The sequence below is a fragment of the Podarcis pityusensis genome, assembly GCF_964106645.2.
Source record: "Podarcis pityusensis genome assembly, chromosome: 5".
Taxonomy (NCBI): domain Eukaryota; kingdom Metazoa; phylum Chordata; class Lepidosauria; order Squamata; family Lacertidae; genus Podarcis; species Podarcis pityusensis.
In genome coordinates, this window is record NC_138032.1 from 77,857,327 (window position 1) to 77,878,346 (window position 21,020).

General features: G+C 43.8%; 2 protein-coding genes and 1 long non-coding RNA gene across 12 annotated transcripts in view; 2 read left to right on the forward strand and 1 right to left on the reverse strand.

Moving 5' to 3' along the window:
• Positions 1-1,514, forward strand: part of SHLD2 (shieldin complex subunit 2) — a 35,207-nt gene extending 33,693 nt beyond the window's left edge. For all 6 annotated transcript variants that reach the window (XM_081004930.1, XM_081004925.1, XM_081004926.1 and 3 more), the window contains one exon: positions 994-1,514. In XM_081004930.1, the coding sequence (XP_080861056.1) occupies positions 994-1,166 (173 nt within the window). In that variant the 3' untranslated portion in view covers positions 1,167-1,514. The remainder of the gene's footprint in view (positions 1-993) is intronic.
• LOC308477000 overlaps positions 1-20,020 on the forward strand; it is a 46,656-nt gene extending 26,636 nt beyond the window's left edge. Inside the window, exon 3 of the long non-coding RNA XR_013986331.1 lies at positions 20,011-20,020. This is a non-coding gene — a long non-coding RNA (uncharacterized lncRNA). The remainder of the gene's footprint in view (positions 1-20,010) is intronic.
• LOC308477471 (synaptotagmin-15-like) lies at positions 2,499-17,943 on the reverse strand. 5 transcript variants are annotated; one of them, XM_081006084.1, is made up of 10 exons: positions 15,122-15,221; positions 14,669-14,804; positions 11,507-11,684; positions 8,912-9,054; positions 8,207-8,502; positions 7,563-7,733; positions 5,932-6,052; positions 4,917-5,096; positions 4,677-4,816; positions 2,499-2,934 (listed from the first exon to the last, which is right to left on the reverse strand). In XM_081006084.1, exons 1-9 carry the CDS (start codon positions 15,128-15,130, stop codon positions 4,683-4,685), a joined length of 1,368 nt encoding a protein of 455 aa, XP_080862210.1. In that variant the 5' UTR covers positions 15,131-15,221; the 3' UTR covers positions 2,499-2,934; positions 4,677-4,682. The 5 variants fall into 5 exon arrangements, with proteins under 5 accessions (XP_080862210.1, XP_080862212.1, XP_080862213.1 ...); XM_081006085.1 differs by lacking the exon at positions 2,499-2,934 and adding an exon at positions 17,594-17,943 and having other exon boundaries at positions 4,672-4,816; positions 15,122-15,249; XM_081006086.1 differs by lacking the exons at positions 14,669-14,804; positions 15,122-15,221 and adding an exon at positions 17,594-17,943.
• Positions 20,021-21,020: the final 1,000 nt, after the last annotated feature.

Genomic DNA, 21,020 nt, shown 5'->3' on the forward strand with positions numbered 1-21,020 from the left:
AGGCCTCTTTCCTTTGCTTTTCACAATATCTTGGTAGGCAGATATTGGCTCTAGCATGAGAAAAAATGGTATAAAACATCATTTGCCTTTTGCCCCTTTGCCCCCACTATCTTGTTTTACTTTGGCTTGCTTTTATAACAAAAGCGCACAAACCAGCTTTGGCCTTGAGGTGTGGTCACAAATGAGGAAGGAGTAAAGCACTCACAAGCACCAAACCATAGTCCAAGCAATGGTTTGATGTTATGTGTTAACCAGGCTGTAGATTACTTCGCTAAGTGAATTGTTAACTACAGTTTTGCATCTTCTGAATGCCATTGAACAGTGTATCAGCCCTTCTACTTTAGAGAACCACAGGAGAGAGGGGTGGTGCTTCTGTGAGTATTCTGCAGACATCCACTGTGCCCCCTTGTACAGTCATGGGGTTTCCTCAGTACAGTGGTACCTCGGCTTGGTGTTGTATAGGGAAACCAAATACAGTGGTACCTCAGGTTAAGTTCTTAATTCGTTCCGGAGGTCCGTTCTTAACCTGAAACTGTTCTTAACCTGAAGCACCACTTTAGCTAATGGGGCCTCCTGCTGCCGCCATGCCGCTGGAGCACGATTTCTGTTCTTATCCTGAAGCAAAGTTCTTAACCTGAAGCAGTATTTCTGGGTTAGCGGAGTCTGTAACTTGAAGCGTATGTAACCTGAAGCGTATGTAACCTGAGGTGCCACTGTATTGACCAAGAATCCAATGTCAGTAGCAGGCTTCACTCTTTTTGAACACTTATATTTTTAAATTTTAGATAGTTGTGAATGGATTACCCTGCTTTACTGAAAGTCACAAAATGCTTCATATTGTTCTAAAGGAAAGATTATTGGGGAGCCCTGTTAGGGCCTATTTTTCCTGTTCTTGTATGAGGAGGCTTGTCCAGGGAGAATAGCTTATCTTGAGTGTAAACTGGAAAGGAGTCGTGTGATAATAATGTTTGAACCATTCATTGTTTCTTGCAGCGCCTTCTTTAGAGACCACATACGGCATGATAGTAGCAGATCTGTGTCATTCGCTGCTCACAGACACACAAGCATCCTATATTTTGGAAATCAGGAGCCATTTTGTACTGGATGAAAATAGCTACCCTTTGGAGAAGCTTTTCAATTTGCTGGATTTTCATCTTGATCTCTGAATATATATACGGAAATGAAATATTTATTTTTAATGATTTATAAAATATCCCAGATTTTGTATTTTTATAGATACCCTTTGTATTATTTATGAGCAGCAATTATTTCTGTGCAAGATCCTTCTGGTAATTATTATGAAACTAGCTTTTGTGACTAATATTGCTCTTGCCATTATTTTTCTTCTAGAAGCAAGATTATTGGGGTATTTTGAAAACATCCAGTCAACATTTTAAATGTCTTACCTAAGAAACTACTTTTCCCTACTCCACCCTTCCATATGAACCCCAATTTTCTTACCATTTTTTACCATTGTACAGTGATATTTATAATAAAATTCACTTTTGAAAGTAGATGTGTACTTCAGAGTCTGATCTTTCTTTATTCCTCTGAAGAGCCTTTCATGGACTTGCAGATTGTGACTTCAGCTATTTTTTAACAAATCAAATAAAACTGTTGACTAACACTTCTGCATTCATACCAGAAATCTCTCATTTCCTGGATTGAAGTTAAATGTCACTACAGAATTGCAGACGTGTTCCAGAGCAAACACTTGTTTCTATAGTGACATTCAGAGAAAGAAAGAAAACAATTTAAATTATATTTCATTTAATAGAAATCTAATGAACACATGCCGCTACCACCACCACAAAAGCTGATCTGTTTATTAGGCTTGTTCTTTGTGGGGCAGGGGGATCAATTTCTAAACTACAGCCTTAAATTGCTTTAACAATCATTTCCTCTCCCCAGTGAGCCTTAAATTGCTTTTACAATCATTTCCTCTCCCCAGTGTATCCTTGAACCTCTAGTTGTTGTGAACTTTGGATGGTTTGTAGTGGCCCACCAACATTTCAGTCACATGAGAACAAATGCCCACAACTGAAGCAACAAGAAGTCAGCATGGGCTAAGGTAGAGACTTTTTCTCACACACTGAATGGCTCTGTCTCATGACTCCCTTGAGTGTGTGTTGTAACTTGAGGAAAAATGCAGAGCGAGATTCTGAGAAGCTATATCACCACAATCAGAAGCAATTACTTGGCTGCCGTTAACCACTTGGCGTGCAATTTTTGCCATCTGAGTGGCTTCCCTGAATATACAAGGACTTTCCTTTAAACGTCTCTGATTGGATTCTTCCTATCCATCATGAGGCAGCTTTCAAAACTCTCAAAGGGGTGGGTGTGGGTCTCACAATTAATTGTGTTGCAACAGGCCAATGCTTAAGGGCAAACTCAGTCCTATGATAAGGAACCAGCAGGAAGCAGCCCTAAACTGACACCAACTCACTAAACAGCCTAGCATCTTATGAGAAGCAGACTACAGTTACCAGAATAACACATTGGTTCAAATTGTTTTTAATCACATAAAATGTATTTTTATATATAACAAGAGATAGACACAGGAAAGGGACAAGGGAAATGCATTGTTTCTAAGGCTTCACAGCACTTGTTTTAACATAATGCAAAACGTTACAGACTAATAACCAAAGCATAACTGACCCCAAGCAAAAACCAAGTAACTGCTCTCAGCTTGCTCTGTCGGTAAGAACAGCACATAAATAAACTTGATTTTCACTTCCTTTGTAAGAATGTAAGAGCTCTGTTGAATCTGGCGAATGACCCATCTAGTCCAGCATTCTGTTCTCACAATGGCCAACCCAGATGCCCAAAAGTAGGACTTGAGCACAACACCCCACTTTCCACCTGTGATTCCCAGGAACTGGTATTCAGAGGCATTTTGCTGCCAACAGTAGAGGTCACATTCGTATATGGAGTCTGTAATTTAAAAAAAAAGTTTTATTATTCATTTGCTCTCCTCTTTAATTGTTTTTGTTAGTTCACTGTTTTAATCAACAATATATATATATGTGATGTGTTTCCCCCCAAAACCAGCTTCAAAACAAAGTGAAAAAATAAATTGTCTGGCTGCAATGTGCACACATCCCAAGTATGACTTTGGCAGATACAACTCAGAATTACAATGGAAACCAAGATTGAAGTCTGGTGCTTTCATGCTTCACATTAATTAACACTGCATCCTGCTTCAAAGGGAAGCCTGTTTCATTTCCTCATTTTCTTTTTTTCCTTCACTGAAGAATAATTTAATGATTAGAAAATATCACGAGCTGAACTCTCGAGTGAGTTACTGAAATTAAATTACCTTTTCTGATTTTTTAAAAAGTGGCTTGCGCACGACTTTAGGAGAACATAACAAATGGTCACAGCTTGAATTTTTTTTTTTTTCTGACCTAAACAGAAAGACTAGACTCAAACAGGAACTTTGGATAATGCTTCCATTCCCCCCCCCCCTTTTCACCATTTTGCATTAGCACAACACATGCACACAGCCTGGTGATTTAGGAAGCCCGCACTAGTATAATCCATTATCATTCTGCCTGTGACGAAACAATGCTTTAGTCAACCTGAAGCAGAATCCATCTTCTCAGAGAGACGGAACAGCACAGAAGCTTTGTCCACCTGCCTCAGACTAGTGAGATAATGGAAATGGCTCTAATAAATGAGGCCAGAGATTCCAAAGCCAGAACGCTGCAGATGTGGTGCCTCCAACTAGCTTTAACATGCCTTCTGTGCTCAATTATATCCTTAATGCACTTACAGTACCTCCTAATACATTTGATTAATTGATATTGCTAAGGAAACTCTTAATGGCACCGTGCTTCCTAACCAAGGGTTTAAAATACAGGGATCAAGCCAGCAGAATCTTACGTTCTTGCCCTATTCTGCCTTGGTCAGATCTGGAGTACTGTGTCCATTTCTGGACACCAAAAGTTAAGAAGGATATTGACAAGCTGGAATGTGTACAGAGGAGGGGGACCAAGATGATAAAGGGTCTGGAAACCAAGCCTTATGAGGAACGGATGAGGGAATTGGGTATGTTTAGCTTGGTAAAGGGGAGACTGAGAGGAGATAGGATAGCCATCTTCAAACATTTAAAGGGCTGTCACATAGGATGCAACTTGTTTTCTCCTGCTCCAGAGGCTAGGATCTGAACCAATGGATTCAATTTACAAGGAAGGAGATTCTGACTAAGCATCAGGAAGAGTTTTCGGACAGTAACAGCTGTTTGACAGTGGCACAGACTTCCACAAGAGGTGGTGGACTCTCCTTCCTTGGAGGTTTTTAAGCAGAGGTTGGATAGTCATCTGTCATGCAGAATCTAGTTGAGATTCCTGCAGTGCAGGGGGTTGGACTAGATGACCCTCAGGGTCGCTTCCAACTCTGCAATTCTATGAAATTTCAGTGGTCTATGGTATATGTGGCCAACACTCTCACGCTGATTTGGGAGCTCTCCTAATTTTAAGGATCAAATTCCACTTTGCAACTGAGCAGATCTGAGGTGAAATCTGGCGCTTTTAGCAACGTTGTCAACTGTCTTGATAACTAGGTCACCCAACATCTGTGATGGGCATAAGCTGAGGATACATCTGAAGAACCTGTTCCGGAGACAGCACAGCAGAAAGCTCTTTGCTACAGGTATCCCTTGCAAGAGTGCTTACCACCTTTCAGGTGCTAAGAGACAGAGCGTGCCACCTCTTCACCAACTCCTTGGGCTTACTGATCATTTCATTCCAGTGCTCCAGTTCCTTGCCCCTGGTGTACATGAAAGGCCCAACAACCACACGGCCCAGTGAAGTTTCTAAAACAGGAAGGAGAAAAGAGAAAAGTCATCAGATTCGTTGCTATGCAAAAATAGTATGCAGGTAACCAGATGGCAGTAGTGGAAAACAGCTCCTTACCTTCTCCCTCCGAATCCTGGAGCACAGACAGGCTCAGGCTTGCTGTATCCAGCTCCTGCTGGTCCACCTTGAAGCTGAAAGTCTCATTGTACAATGGATCCGAGGATGCAGGAACAACCGTGGTCTTTTTGCTTTTGATGAATTGATTATGCTTCATTAGTGACACTTTGACAAATACACCTGGAATGAGGGGATGAGGCTGTAAACCACTCAATATAGGTTGGAAGCATTCAGAGGAGCACAAATCCACAACCCACAACCCCTTCTCCAAGTGTTGCACCTTAAGGAATTACAGTTTGGAATGCAACCTCCATTATCTCAGTGGATGTCAGGCGGCAGAGGAGCCAACCCCCACAGCAGGTTGCCAGGAACGGATAAGACAAGGAAAAGTTCTTACCAACTGCTTTTTATTCAATATTCACAGAGAGAAGTTTGGAAATGCAGCCTCGTGGAATAATGGCGTTGCCCCGAGTGAGTCTCCACCCCTTCCCTCTCTCCATGCGTCATCATTACGGGTGCTGAAAAGTGCCCTCTGCCTTTGAGCTCTCTGCTCTCCTGCTTTCAGTGCTTGCTGGATTCTGGGAGAGGGGGCAGGTCTGGAATGCTTTCTAAAGACACTATGTCCATCAGCTGGTGCTTCTTGTTCCTTCCTTCCCATTCTTTCCCAGCTTTCCCCCTCATCTGCCTCTGAGCTGTGACTTCACTTAAACCCCTGTTGTAATTCTGAACTGTCTTCATCTTCTCTGGAAGGGTCAGGCTGGGGAGGCGGTCTCCACCATTCCTCCTCTGCCCAGTCCCTGACAGTGGACTGTGTTGATATCACAAATATTCAGTCTTGGGTTTCCAAAACTTGGGTCTCCAGCTGTTTTTGGACTACAACTCCCATCACCCCTAGCCAGCAGGGCCAGTGGTCAGGGATGATGGGAACTGTAGTCCAAAAACAGCTGGAGACTCAAGTAATGTGCTGTATATAGGGTTAATTTCTCAAAACCCAATTAAGCCTTGTGTTTCTTACCGACAGCATGTCTTTCATTCTGGAGCTTCAAGCCCTTAGCTCTCAGGACTACCACCGTGAGACGGCCCAGATAGTCATTGTAGCTGAGAGAAAACTGGAGGTCACCATGTTCAGAAGGCAGCTTTGGGGTGGAGAAGAATATTGGTCAGCTGTATTGAAAAAACTGCACTTTATCAAGAATTTAATATTAAGAAGCAAATCTTTTCCTTACTCCACTAAGTTTAAGAGCAGGGTTATTATCCCACACCATAGATATTGACACCATATATTGTCTTTGTGAACTGTAGCTTACTGCTCACAGGATTCAATTCCCAGAACCCTTAACACACTCCACTTCCCAGGATTCTGGGGGGGGGGGCATGCACTTTAAATGTATGTTGTGGATGTGAGCAGTGATGTGCAACAGTGCCCAATAGCTATTAGAGATACCTTAGGAAAAGGCGAAGAGGTTTGCCATCCATGCCCGCTCATTTACAAATGCAGAAGGAATATGTAGTGCTTGTCATTGGCACCAGGAGTTTGGTCCCTTCCTCACCTTGCTTTCCCTGTCAAGGGGCAGGTTTATGCACAGACTGAGCACGTGCAGAAAGGAAAAGTCTGATGCGCTCCCAGTAGGAAAGGGCATTAAGGATACTAGTTGATCTGGAACAGGTGTGGGGGGAACCTTTGGCCTTCCAGATGTGGCTGAACTATTTCAACCACCTCTAGCCACGGACCATGCTTGCTAAGACTAATGGGAATTGGAGTTGAGCAACATCTGGAGAGCCAAAAGTTGCCCACAGTCTGGGGTTCTAGCCCCCACAGCCCCTGAGGACTCATAACATCAGGTAGTGCAAATGGAGTCGCACCAGATCTGTATCAGCTTTGGATGGGCATCTGAATATTGCTCCAGAAAACTGACTGTGCACACAGCTCCCAATCCAAGAAGGAAATCTGTGCAGATCTCTTTCCCTTAAAGGGTGTGTTTTTATTTCCCTCTGCTCCAAAACTGTACAATGTACATTTATTCTATCCTTTTCTCCCACTCTCTACTGCCATTTCAAATTTAGTAAGGAACAATCTCTCCACTCATAATAGAGCTGTTCAACCTCAAAAGCACAAGAAAAAATATTTCTACCAGGATCTCTGGCTTCCTGAAAGCTTATTCTCAGGTTATTGCTTTCATTTATGGGGAGGGGCCTGCTCTCACTTTAATTCTGACTGATTAAATTTGCAGCACAGAAAGGGCTTAGTTACCATGTGAATTCATGTGAGGGCTGGTTATCTAGGGGTGAGCCAGGAAACAGTTCCATCCTGTTGACTTCGATGGAACTGAACCTTGGGTGGAACCATAAAACGCTTATCATTTCTTGGCCAGATCATGCCAAATGACAATTGCAATATCTGCATTTTGAACTGTACCCTTAAGATACACAAATCAGGCTATACAAGAATCACAAGGTGGCAATCTTCCTTACATGGGAGAAAGTACCACTGAACTCAATGGGAAGTACATATGTGTAGGATTGTCCTGTGTTTTTACATTTTCTTAGCTCATCCCATCTGACAGTTTAGTGTGTGCTGAGTTTTCTAGAACACCCCTATCTACACTCAAGGTAGGATAATGATTTAAGCTTTAATGAATCACCTACCTCAAGGGTATCGGCTTCCAGATCTCTCCAGACGATCACTTTGCCATCACCGCTAAAGGATTCATTTTTCAAAGGGAATATTACTTGGCCTAAGAGAATGTGTTTCTTCTGTTTGTCAACATGGTAGACACAAAACTTCAGTGTCCTTTGGTATAAGGCGCTACTGGAAATCTGGATAGTAGCAAACAGAACATTGTAAATGAGGTTAAACGGTCTCATTTCCCCCAGTAAATACTCTCCCAGTTGACCACTGTGAGAGAAGTGTGTGTGTACAGTAATGTGTAGTTTGGATCTCAGTTATCAGGTGTATGGGAGGCAAGAATCTACAACATCACATCAAAACAGAAGCAGTGCAAGCTATTTTGTTGCCTGAGGCAAAGGACAAGATGGTGCAGTCCCCATTCTGTGAAAATCTGACAAGACTGGTAGCTGCATTTTACTTCAGCACTGGTTGAAGGAACAAAGTCCTCCACCACACTGTAGGGCAGAAAGCTAGCTTGGGGGTTGTAGGACAGACAACATAACACACAGTTCTAGCCATGCTCTGCCCCTCAGAATTTGCCACCTGAGGCAGTTGCCACACTTTGCCTCTTGGGAGGGCCGGGCCAGCATAAATGTAATATTCCACTGACATGAAAGCTTACTTGGAAAACAAAATTCTCATCAAACTGGGGGTTGAGATTTTTGCGCTTGGTCTTAGACTGCAGATAGCGCCTCTCATCGGGCAACAGGTAGATTTTCACCAAAGGGTTGCAGGAGCTAGAAGGAGACTGCAACTTCCTGGCTTTGATCAAGGAGACGAGGAGCCTTTCCGATTCTTGTTCGTATTCCACTGAGAACCAAAGCCGACCAATGTTACCCTCTGGGAAGTCTGTTTCGCTCTTGTCTTCGGGAAATCTGTACAGCTCTGGGTTGATGGCTCCGACAAGGTACGCGCCAGCTTCACAGAGAGGAAGAAACAACCCAGATCCTTTGAGTTAAGAATATCAGATCTACAAAATGGAATGTTCCTGTACAAACCTGTACACCTCTGCAAACTGTGAAACTACAGTGAATGTATTTTTATATTATTATTATTATTATTAATTACATGAGTAAGACTATGTGTTGACCTTTTGGCACAAGGGTTTAGATTCAAACTGTAACAACACTAGGTTCATCAGGGGTAAACTTGATGCCTTTTATGCATGATTCCTTCCACCAACAGTATACAGCCTCCACAACCTGCATTGGTCCCACAACAGACCCCATCTGTAGTTCAGACAAATTCCAATTCTGCTTCCAGATTTCTAACACTCTGTAGTCCAGCTTACTCATTCAGTTTACTCATTCAAATAATATCAACCTACCTAAGGAATGGAAAGAAGATCGAGGCCCAGAGTCAGGGGTGACATAGAGGTCACTGTCCTCCTGAATTTGTTCTCCATTTATCATATCAATCCAAGCTTGCCTGTGAAATTTTGGTGGGACGATGAAGGGGACGCTTTTCGTCCTGCAGAAAAGACAACTACCAGAGTCAGTCATATCAAGCTAGCAAAAAAGGTGTAAAATAAACCCATTTTTTGATTTAAACGTGCACTTAAATTCCTCCGCTGAAATCGGTAGACGATCTTGGTTTCAGATAGAACGTGACCATTGTTTTTCTAGACATTTTCTACAGCTGCATTATCATTTATACACATGAACACATCTAGCGGAAATGGAAAGAATACGGTAAACAAATTAAATGCTTTTTAAATAAAAAAATAGTTCCTTGGTTTTAAGGAACTATTTTTTTTTATTAAAAAGAAAAACAGTTAAAAGACAATAAGTAGTGCAACCCTTCTACCCTAAATCAGAATAATTTTTAAAGGGAGTGGGAGATGATCAGGTTTTCCCCCACATAAACAATACATTTCATTTAGAATTTGAACTCTCTCTATCTATCTATCTATTTATTTATCTATCTATCTATCATCTTAGATCTTCAAGTGTTACTGTAGTTCTTGTGCAGCAAAAACAGCACCCTCATAAAAAAGAGAATACTTGGAGAAAGTCTGATGTGTACAGAAGTATCAAAAGTGTTTTTTTTTGGGGGGGGGGATGAAAGGGGAAAAAAGACCCCACCCAACCCTGTGAAGAGCCTGATGAAGACTGAGCATGCTCAGGACAGGATGCTAACCGACTGTTGGAAGGAAGAATGGAAAACTGAGGGGAGGGGGGAATGGAATGGAGGCATACCACACTGCAACAATCCACTTATTGTTACCCAAGTGATGCTGGAGCCAGAGGTGGGACTAATGTCCTGATCCAGAGGCCCAAAGGAGGTCCTGTGTGAGTGAGGTGCAGGGATACCAAAGAAGGATGTCATAAAGGATGTCAACTCATAGCAGCCTTTATGAGCAACTCATAACAGCATTTACTTACATTTGAGATGCCTCATAAACTCTCATGGCAGTTTAGTTTCAAACAAAAGATGTCTTTACATATCCCTATCTAGTCTTAATTCTATATAAAACATTTTGGTTAGTTTCTTGTTAATTTTGTGTTCACATTTAAAAAAAGATGTTTCTTGTATTAGTTTGTTTTTCTACTAGCAATAGTAGGAAACACATCCACGTGTTCTGTCAGTGTAGTATTTCCCCCCACCCCAAGTAGAAGAATTAGTCATTTAATAAATTACTCTCTGTCATCTTTTATGGGCAAATGTGAAACACTGAGATACAACTTAGCACATTAAAAAGTGTATGTTGCTGTTTTATTGAAACTAGCATTGTCATGCCAAGAGCAGTGGAATAGTGTGTGTGCGTGCGCTATTGTGTGTGTTATTGGGTTGTTGTTACTCTTATTTTGATTCTGTATTTTGTGGTTTTACATTTTGATTTATTCTGTGAACTGCCCTGAGACCTGCGGGTATAGGGTGGTATATAAAATAAACAAAACAAAACAAAACAAAACAAAACAAAACATGTTCAATTCCAGTTCTTTATTAGAAGAAGGAGTGCACTTACAGCACAGACTCAGGATAGACACCAAAGCAGCAAGGGGTTGTAATGACTTGCCCAAGAAAGCATCTATGCATCATTACCTTGCACAAAAATAGCCTATCTCAATTTGGCCAGAACCTCCCATTAGTTCACCTGCTGATGAGGGCATAGGTGGCAGGTATCCAAATCTCACGACTAGCTCCCGTCCCTAGGCCAATCACCAAGCTTCCCAAATCCACAGATAAGCAGGGCATCAAAGCAAGCCAAAGCACATATCAAAGCAAGTGAATAAATATATGTAAGCTCATTCTTTCAGCAACTATCAGTTACGGTAGTTTCAGGGTTATCTTGACAGCCAAGATGGCGTTTGCAGGCCTTCCGGAACATTTTCATCATCATCATCATCATCATCATCATTTTATTTGTATGCCGCCTTTCCACAGTGTAAACAACGCTCAAGGCGGCTTACAGCATGACAAGATTTACATAATTACTAACTTAACAAAAGTCATACACAATAAATAAAGCACATAAAAAGGTACACATTTTCACCATTTGGTTCTACACAACCAGTGGGAAAGATCGTTGGTTCATGGAATCTATAAACAGTGGATCACTGAAATGGGTTAGCCACTGACAATCTGGGTCTCTTGTCGCATGTTCTGCCCCACGGTTTAGAATTTGATAACTGACAGCAGACGTAAAAATAAAGTACAGTAGTACCTCTGGTTACGAACACTTCTGGTTACGAACGCTTCAGGTTACGAGCTCCGCTAATCAGGAAGCAGCTGCTCCTGGTTGCGAACTTTGCCCCAGGATGCGAACGGAAATCACGCGCCAGAGGCGCGCGCTCAGCAGAAGGCCCCATTAGCGAAAGCGTGCCTTAGGATAAGAGCGGTTTCAGCTTAAGAACGGACCTCCAGAACAAATTAAGTTTGTAACCAGAGGTACCACTGTAAAATAAAATACACTATTTACCTTGCAACATTTGGCTCCTGCAGGCGAACTGGGTCCTGGACTGGGGAAGCGGGATTAGTAAGTTCTTCATAAGAAGCCTTGAAGTACACATTCTTCCAAAAGAGGTATACTGCTATCCCAAGAAGGAGCAATAGAAGGATGCCTCCGACCACACCTCCAGCAACAGCAGCTACTTGTTCTGATTGAGCAAAAAACACACACACACACACCAACACTTCAGTGAACAAAAGATTTCAGATGTTCATTTTACAATGGAAGCTTACATTTAGAACATGGAACTTCCAGACTGTCACTATTTTCAGGTGGGATTCATTCACAAGCCAGGAGATTAAGGCTGCATAATTAAAGTTGGTTAACGTTTCTTGTCCGGTTAGAGTACCAAATTATGGTTTAATGTGAATGAGCAGCAGGCTGGTGCATGGCAGTAGAGTCACGGGAACTGAGTCGCTCTCTTGTATGCAAGGCCCCAACCCCAGCTACAACAGTGCAGTAGCAGAATCAGTTCACCTTCCACACATAGTACTAATGGCTAGGTGGTTTAATGATGGACATCTACTTGCAGAGAGTTCCCATAAGGCACAGCCTGCCACACTAAAGGCTTAGTCCCTCACAAAAGCCAGCTGACCCTCAGGGGCATGGTGATCAAGGAAGAGCATAAGAGAACTTTGTCATGTATACTTCCACCCAGAGATGCCAACAGGGAGCGTAGATTAATGTACAATAATAAGATACTATTTAGGCCTCTCAATGGCTAAATTTCAAGTTTTACATAATATTTTTTTAGCCACTTGCAAAAGAAGACACAAATTCACGTAAGATTTGCATACACTTTGTGCCACATGTAAATGTGTACTCTGTCTTCTTTTCCAGGTGGAGGCGAGGGCCCAAACATAAACCAGAGTCCACACACTAGTACTGTAATAAGGTGTCTGGTAGACAGAATGAGCAGTGGAATAATTCCTCTGCCTGTACCATTAGCTACAATATCTGTGACAGTACAGCATAATACAGCCTGCGCTGTGTGCGCTTGAAGAGGTTCAGAACTTGACATTTACGCAAGTGTGACGTGACCAATTCTTTGCCCACAGCTTAATCATATCCTTAAACATATCTGACCCACCCATGTGGCTCAAGGCCAAGCTGCGCTTTCATTCACGGTGGTGCAATTCCGGAGTAAATTTGTGGAGTCCAAGCAGAAGCGCTTAGGATTTACGCCACTGGCAATGGAAGCAGCATTCGGCTCGCTGGTTTTTAAGAGCAAGTTTGCCCTATCTGATCCAAGAATGAGGCGATACAAATCAGGAAATAAATCAGGAAGGCAGCTAGCACTAAAACATGATGTGGGAACTTCTGTGCAGAGGGGAAAATGGGCGTGACTTCTTTTTAAAACCCGCATGTTGTTGAGAAACAGGGCATTGTTCTGTTATTCACTGCGTATTTCCCCAAGCAAAGCGACGTTCTAAGAGAACTGCTGCGTTTTCCTTCTGGATGGGAATTCTGCAGTATTTGGCAACATCCGTTTATTTGCAAATATGAGCACTGGGCATGGAGGAGCAGACAGGCAGCAGCAGCCTTCAGCACAACACCAGTTTCCGGATGTCGTGGGACTACATTTCCCATCTCCCCCGGAAAGCACTACCAATGGTCAGGGATGATGGGAGTTGCAGTCCAGCAACATCTGGAGGGCATCATAGCTCATCTGCTTTGCATGGAGAAGGTCCTAGGTTCAATCCCTGGCACATTCAAGGGGGCTGGAAACATGCCCTGTCTAAAACCCTGGAGAGCCTCTGCCAGGCAGTATGGACAGTTCTGAGCTCAATGAACCAGTGGACTAACTTGGTATAGCTTCTCATGTCCCTGTGAGAGTCCATTGCTATACCCCCAAGGAGAGTGAAAAATATGCATGAGCTGGTATATAGTGTTTAGGATGTTGGACTTTGGTCAGGGGTCCCACTCGAAATCAACCATCAGTTTCACTGGCTGAGCTTGGCCCGCTCACCGTCTAAGCCGATCGTTTTTCTCTGGGCCACGCTTTCAGAATAAAAATTGGCTCACACCTCACCAAACTTTTTATTGAATAGAAATACATTGCAGAATGAAAAGACACAACTCCTAGCAGTGCTTGATTCATAACATAGAACACAACTGCTTTATAATACGATCACGGGACATTTGGAAAGTATAAAACAATGCAGCTACATAAGAACATGACTCTTTCCTAAAATGTAATATTGATTGTTCTTGAATCTTCCTGCCACACTTGCCATTCTCTCCTGCCACACCTTTTGAGAACCACTGGTGTAAGCCTGCTTAACCAAGGGACTGTGTGCCTGCCTTTCCTTTCCTTTCCTTTCCTTTCCTTTCCTTTCCTTTCCTTTCCTCATTCATCATTCCTCATTCCTCATTCCTCATTCCTCTTTCCTGTCCTTTCCTTTCCTTTCCCCTGCCCCAAGGTCACAGCACTGGCAATTACCAGTCTTGCAATGGTATCATCTGTGAAAATAATAATAATTCTGCACCTGCCCCTCCTGCTCCACTAAACCACTGATCACAAATCCTCCCAAACCAACTACAAAAGTCAGAAGTCTGCATACTGATTGACTGAACAACCAAAGCCAATGCTTCCACTCTTGTAATAACACTCATATCTGGTTTCAAATCATATCTAGCACGTCCTGTTTAAATGTTTGGATTTTTAAAAAATGTGCTTTATTTGGTGCCAATTTCCCCTCCAGCATTGTTCCAGCCAAGGGAGGGGAAGTAGCTTTGTACCTGTCACAAGGCAAGCAACCAATCAGAAGTCTTCATAGATGGAGGAGCATAGGCAAATCTGTCTACAACTACCTTATACTGTCCATGGGAAGAATGTGTTCCTCCTAAATCTCAGAGGAAGGCTGAATCCCTGACCAAGGCTCATGCCTCAAGCAATGCTCACCTGCACGACCATTCTGTCAAAAACCACTTTTCAACTCCAAACTGCCACTTTATCCTTTCACATCCTGCTGAATTCTAGCTTCAATGCCACCATGCATGGGAGATGTTTCCTGGCGGATAGCAGTTTTCAACCTTAATGAGCTATTAAGAACAGTGGGCTGTTTTCCAGATATTGAGAAAACATCATTAAGCACCAGCAAGCAATTCGCTTAAATAAAATATGATCACCTAATAGCTGTTCATAACATCTCGCTTCGTGATCCAGGATGCTAGCTGTTCGAAACGTTTTAATGGTTAATGTTGGGCACCCAACGGCAGGGCATGTCAAAGGGACTTCTTCCGTTCCCGCCGCTCTCCTCTTCCTCTATACAAATGGACACAATAATTGGGAATGCTCAACAGCTTTTATCAGGCATTAGGTGTTAAAGCACACTTTAAATACTCCAGTCCATGCCAGGGAACCCACTCAAAAGCTCTCCTGCAAATAGTAAGTGCAGTCCTTTCTTCACTTGTTCAGGCACGGCCATCCCTTTTCTAGCATCTGTGACTCAGCCATTTTCTCAGGGAGGCATGAAGAAGGTGGAAAGCCTCTTGATGTTCCCTTCCTGGACCATCCCATGCTTGCAGGTAAGCAAACGTTTAGGTAAAGGGGTTGAGATCTGCTTCCCTGTTTGTCCTTACCCTCTTCATGGGCTCAGGATGCCTCTTTCCATCACACAAAGACTAGAGGTCACTAGGCATCCAGGTTCCTCCTCCAGGAGTCCTCTCCATCCATCTCTGGCTTGCCCCTCTGTTGCCATCTCTTTTCCCTTCATCAAGAGATCGTTTTATCAAAGGATGCAGGACATTTTAATGCCAATTTGTGCAGCTACATCTTACTCTACCGGAGTCTCTGCCAGCAATCCCGTGGAACCCAGCGCTGATTTTGAATCTGAGTAGGTAGGAAATGTAAGGTATAGAGGGGTGGTCCCTAGTGGTCCTTCACACTTGATTTAGGCTGAAACCCTATACCCGCTTTCCTGGTAATAAATCCCCTTGAACATGATGTTGGTTACGTCTGTGTTGACATATATAGGGTTGTACTGTTAGTGTGTAGTGTGTTACTTCATAGAATTGTAGAGTTGGAAGGGACCCCGAGAGTCATCCAACCCCCTGCAATGCAGGAATTTCAACACATGGTCCCTCATCCAACCTGCAGCCATACCAGACCCTGCTTAGCTTTGCAAAGGTGCTAGCAGTTTTAGGGATGAATTTGCACACATACTGTATTTCTGTTTCTGCTCCGTTCCAGGCAATTGTTAGGTAATACGTGTTGTTGTTGTTGTTGTTTTAATTAAAAGGGTCCATTTTGTTCACAGTTTCTTGCCCTGCGGCAATACCCTTTCCATAGACTTTGGGATGATCTACACCACAATTTTATATCTTTTATCTGCTTTGGCCTCTCATCCCAAACTCCTGTAAGTTGAAGTTTGCATAGTCTCAAGCTCATTGACAATTTGCTGCCTCGTCATGATACCTGAAATCAGCTGCCTGAGCAACCATCTCACTCTGCCTAACAGTATGGCAGGCTCTGCTTTGAAGCCGTTGCTAACGGGTTAGAAGACATTTTAAAGCATATATTTAGCTTAACAAACAAATCATTGTCTTAGCATTGAAATGAGTGAAATATGTGGGTTCTCTAGAGAATGAAGGGTGGGATCCTGCAGAGTTCCCCCACCCAAAAACGATTTTCTTCCCACTTCCCCACCCCCAAGAAAAGCATCTCCAGCCTCAACAAGCCTCTGGCTGGCAAGGAGACCCTCCTCTCCTCCTCTTTGGGCTCAGGGGTCTCCTTGTGAGCCACTAGGACTCTCCAGGGTACTGCCCATTATAAGTGATTTTGTGTATGCACCCAGGGGCCCAGAACGGAACCCCCACATAAATTGGGAGTCACCTATACAAGTAGTGTAAAGGTTTATTTGAGGTGAGTTCTGGAACCTTTTCTTCTGGAAAAAAAAGCACTGCCAGCACATGATGCAAGGGGGAGAAACAGGTAGCACTGAAATCCACAACAGCTGCACAGGTTTTATTTGTTCTACATTATCAAAGGGGTGTTTTAGTCCACCCTTCAGGCCTGTTCCCAGGACAGTGTACATAAAAGCAATGCAAGAATTCAAATACAGATGCAACATCCTCTTAGACTAAAATGACAGCAGAGGTTCTGGGATTCTCTCCTTCTAACCCAAGGGGAGGTGACCTGTGGCTCTCCAGAAGGCAGTACACCACAGTTCCTATCACCCCTGCCCATTGACCACAATGACTGAGGCTGATGGGGACTGGAGTCCAACATATATCTACAAAGCTAACCCTGTTCTAATCTAAGGTTTCTTGAAATAGGATGCTCCAGACCCTAGGCAGGTGAAGCGGGTGGGTTCGGAATGTATCTGTCGAGGCTGCTCTGAAATACTGTGGCTGTAACAGCTGGGTTACAAAATTCCAATGCACAAAGCCCAGTGGTCCATTGCCTCTATCTCCTGTAGGTGTAGAGAAGCAGGAATTTCAGCAGGTGCAGCTTGTCATGGGTTTTTTTTTGGGGGGGGGGAGAGATGCTTCTGATCAGTTTCCTGCTTCTGCATACCTCTCTGTGATACAGGAGCCCTCACCTCCCTTGCAAGTTGCGCCTGGCCACAGAGACGAAAAGCACATGGCGTGCAACTTTTAGTATTCCTTATTGTGGCGGTTTTCTGCCAAAGAGCTCTCAAAGCATCTGACAACCAAGAAGTGCCTGCTTTAATGAAACAATATCATACCATATTAAAGCAGATCGGCAGCTTAATCGTTGCACAGGGAGATTAAACCTGGCTGCTGGCATTCCACCAGGGAGACACTGGCACCTCCAAGAGGTTGTCTTGGCTGAAATTCCAGGCATTTCCTAAGCACAAGCAAATACAGATCTCCCCTGCTCCCCCTGCAACACCTCTTTCAACAGCATTGCCTAAGCCAGTGACACTTTCAAAGACAGGAGCTTCATGACTCCAAATGAAGGAACCTTGGGGTCCCTTACAGCTCCAAAATTCTATGAAAGTTGCACTGCGCTCTCCTCTTCCTCCCCCCCCTTCTCCAATTGCAAAGTTGCCCCAGTTGTGCACCACAGCTCCACGTGCTGCTACTTACCAGACATGGGTCCTAGGAATACAGAAGCGATACTCTCTCTCTCACTGATGTTCCAGCTGGGCAGCCCAGAGCTTCATCATTCCCATCTACCCAACGGAGGTTTCAACTCTCGGAGTCCTTTCTTCCTAGCAGCTGTTCTTTTCTCCCTCTTCTCTGGGGCAGTTGCATCTGGGCTGGGGCTGGCAGTAACAGCAAATAAAAAAATAAATAAAAGCCCAAGCAAACCCCCAACGTCTCTCCTTCCCTGACAACCTCAGGTGCCAGCTGATAACTTTTTCCCACATGGATCTGGATCACCTGAGGTTAGAGGGAAGGAGGAGCAAGGACTGGCTGCACTGCGCTGCACAGCTCCTTACCTCTCCTCCTAGTCTCCCTGTGGATGTTGAATAAATAAACAGCTCCTCCTCCTGGTCATCAAGTTGCTCCTTGAGATTTCAAAGGCTGCTGAGACCTGGCAAGTCTAAGGAATCTAAGAGAGGGACAATGCAAGTGGGCCCTGCCAGCAGCCACCCCTTCCTTCCTGGAAAGCGCAGGGTTGGCGTCCTCAGAGCATCCTGACAAAAAACGCTGGCAGCTGCCAGAAGCGTAACTTGCCTTGCCTTGTATTTTGAAACAAAGCCCCCGAGGCCTTTTTGGGATATGCTGTTTGGTTTTTCTCAAGTAAGTGGAAAAATAAGAGATTTCTTTGATGGTTTGACGTAACCTTGATCCAATTAAAGGCTAAGCGGAATGGAAGCAGGATTTCCTCCCATGCCCTTTCTCCATAGTAAAGGACCCCTGGACAGTTAAGTCCTGTCAAAGACGACTATGGGGTTGCGGTGCTCATCTCGCTTTCAGGCCAAGGGAGCCAGCGTTTATCCGCAGACAGCTTTCTGGGTCATGTGGCCAGCAACAGGACATCGTGACGGAAACCAGAGCGCATGGAAACACTGTTTACCTTCCCACTGCAGCGGTTCCTATTTATCTACTTGCACTTTTTGGCGTGCTTTCGAACTGCTAGGTTGGCAGGTGCTGGGACAGAGGAATGGGAGCTCACCCCATCGCGGGGATTCGAACCGCTGACCTTCTGATCTCTCCACTGCCTTCTACATGCAGAAGCCAATCGCATCCACTGATGAAAGGACAGCATCTTCCACTGCACCATAGCAGCTATGTTCTACCTCCACTGTTGGAGGCAGTGTGCCTTTGAATGCCAGTTCCTGGGAACTGAAATTGGAGAGAGAGCTCTGTTGCAATCAAGTCCTGCCTGCAGCCTTCTTGTTAGTTACTATAAGAACAGGATACTGGACTAGGCTTGATCCACCTGGGCTTTCCTAAGGGCAGCAGGTCATATACGCCACACCAGGGGCTATGTTGCTCCCCTCCAATATATTTTTTGGGGGGGCAGGCCCTCCAAATGTTTCAAACAATCAAGGGATAGTGGAGGCCAAGTGTGGAGCTGAGCGTGGCTTGGCTTCCATGGCTGGCTCCGGCTGCTGTTAACCCTATAAATCGGCAGCTGGTGGCGCTTGGGCCAAACTGTGCTCTCCACTGCCAACCTTTGAGGCAAAAGAGATGTGTGGCCAATGAGAACCACCTGCTCCAAAAGGAGTTGGGCGGAAGTTGTCTCCTTGGCCTGCCGCTGCCCCCACTCCCTTCTCAACGCGGCCCTCCAGTAAAATGGCTTGCTGACTAGGGCCACGGAAGAGCAATTCCTCTGAGTCTTTTACATCAGGCATCCACAGAGGAAAAACCGGCGTTGGGAGAGCCTCGTAAAGTTTTAAAGCTTGACAGTTTTCTCCTTACAGTGGCATTTGTACAGAAGACGTACCAACAGCACCACCTCGTGTCGTTCTGAAATATTGCAACCACCCAAAAATGAGGGTTAAAACAATCAAACAAACAAATAAATAAATACGGAGCAGGCAGTTTTTCCTATGCCAGATCCTAACAAATAGCCAGCTAGGAATCTGCATCAGGATATTGCTACTGTCAATAAAACTATTATTTAAGAAAAGGCATTCTTGAAACACTGGGCTGAACAATTGTTTTGTGAGCTTCTTCCAGGCTCAGTCTGTGCCTGCTTTTCTTCTGGGACCTTTTCCTGCCTCTACCCTTGATGGTTGCCTCAGTTGCCTCCTCTGCTTGCATATATGTTCCTGTTCTTCCAAAATTGCTGTGAGCTTGGAGAATCTGTGACGGGAGCAAGAACAGAGACTCCCTGGTTAAAAAGGAAGGAGGCAGCAAGGGAAACAGAGAGAGAGAGAGAGAGATAGAGATGGTGGTGGGGAGTTTATATTTTAAATGTTGCTAGACTACAATTTATTATTGCATTTATGGTCCACCTTTTTATTCCAGGAGCTCAAGGTGAGGTAGGTGTAGGGAGAGTGACTGAGAGAGAACAGAAGAGAAAGACTGGCCCAAAGCCATCCAGTAAGCTTTGTGACTGAACAGGGATTTGAACTCTGCTCTCCCTGGCCCTAGTGCAACCCTCTAACCACCACACCAAACTGGCTCTTCAGTGCCATGTCAACCCTGACCACTGGCCAGCTGGAGAGTGCTTGGTGCTGTACGAATGTGGAAAATGTCCTCGTCAGGTTGCATGGTAAGAGGAGAGTGCAGTCACAGTAAACTACAAAGGGCCACTGACATAAATCATCTATCTTAAACAATAATAAGGTATTTATTAAGGAAATTGCCTTGTTTCCAGAAATACCTTTAAAAAGAAATACAAAGAAACCTAAAGTTGTCAAATAATAGACAAATTCTGAGTTCCTTTAGTAGGTGGAATCTAGGTCATGTTTATAATGGCCCAATTGAATTTTAGTCCATATGTGTCCAGTTTCCTTTTCATCAGAGATAAGATGAGATGTCCTCTCCTTAACACAATAACTTTCATTTTTATTCTTCTTCCAACCATGCCAAAGAATTTCAGTTCTCAGCTGAGGGAAGTTGCTTACAAAAGGAGACCAGAGACATGTTTTAAAAAATAATAATCATGTATTAATCTCTGTTATGATTGTAAGGGGAGGTTATATAAAAGTGATAGATTAAAGCAAGATTTGCTTGCATAAATGCAGTTAACTGCGCTTCAATCTGCTACAGAGGCAACCCTGCAGATTATCACAGGCCGGGGTCAGCTTGCAGTCCCAGATCACATTGTAATGCTACCCTATCCATGAAACATTGTTACCTCTAAATGACTGACCAGCAAATGTATGGTCAAGATGAGGCACACTGACAGTTGTGGCATAATACCATCCTGGAACTGGTATTATTGGGGATACAGGCAGGTTATGCTTCTAAATATTTAGCACCAACCTGTGCCCCATTGAAGATGCTTTACCCTGAGAGGTCATTTCTGTTGTGCGGAGGAAAGCTTAAACACATTGCAGTATTCCCAAAAGATAGATCAGAGGCAATTGTATTTCATCTGGCAGAGCTTTAC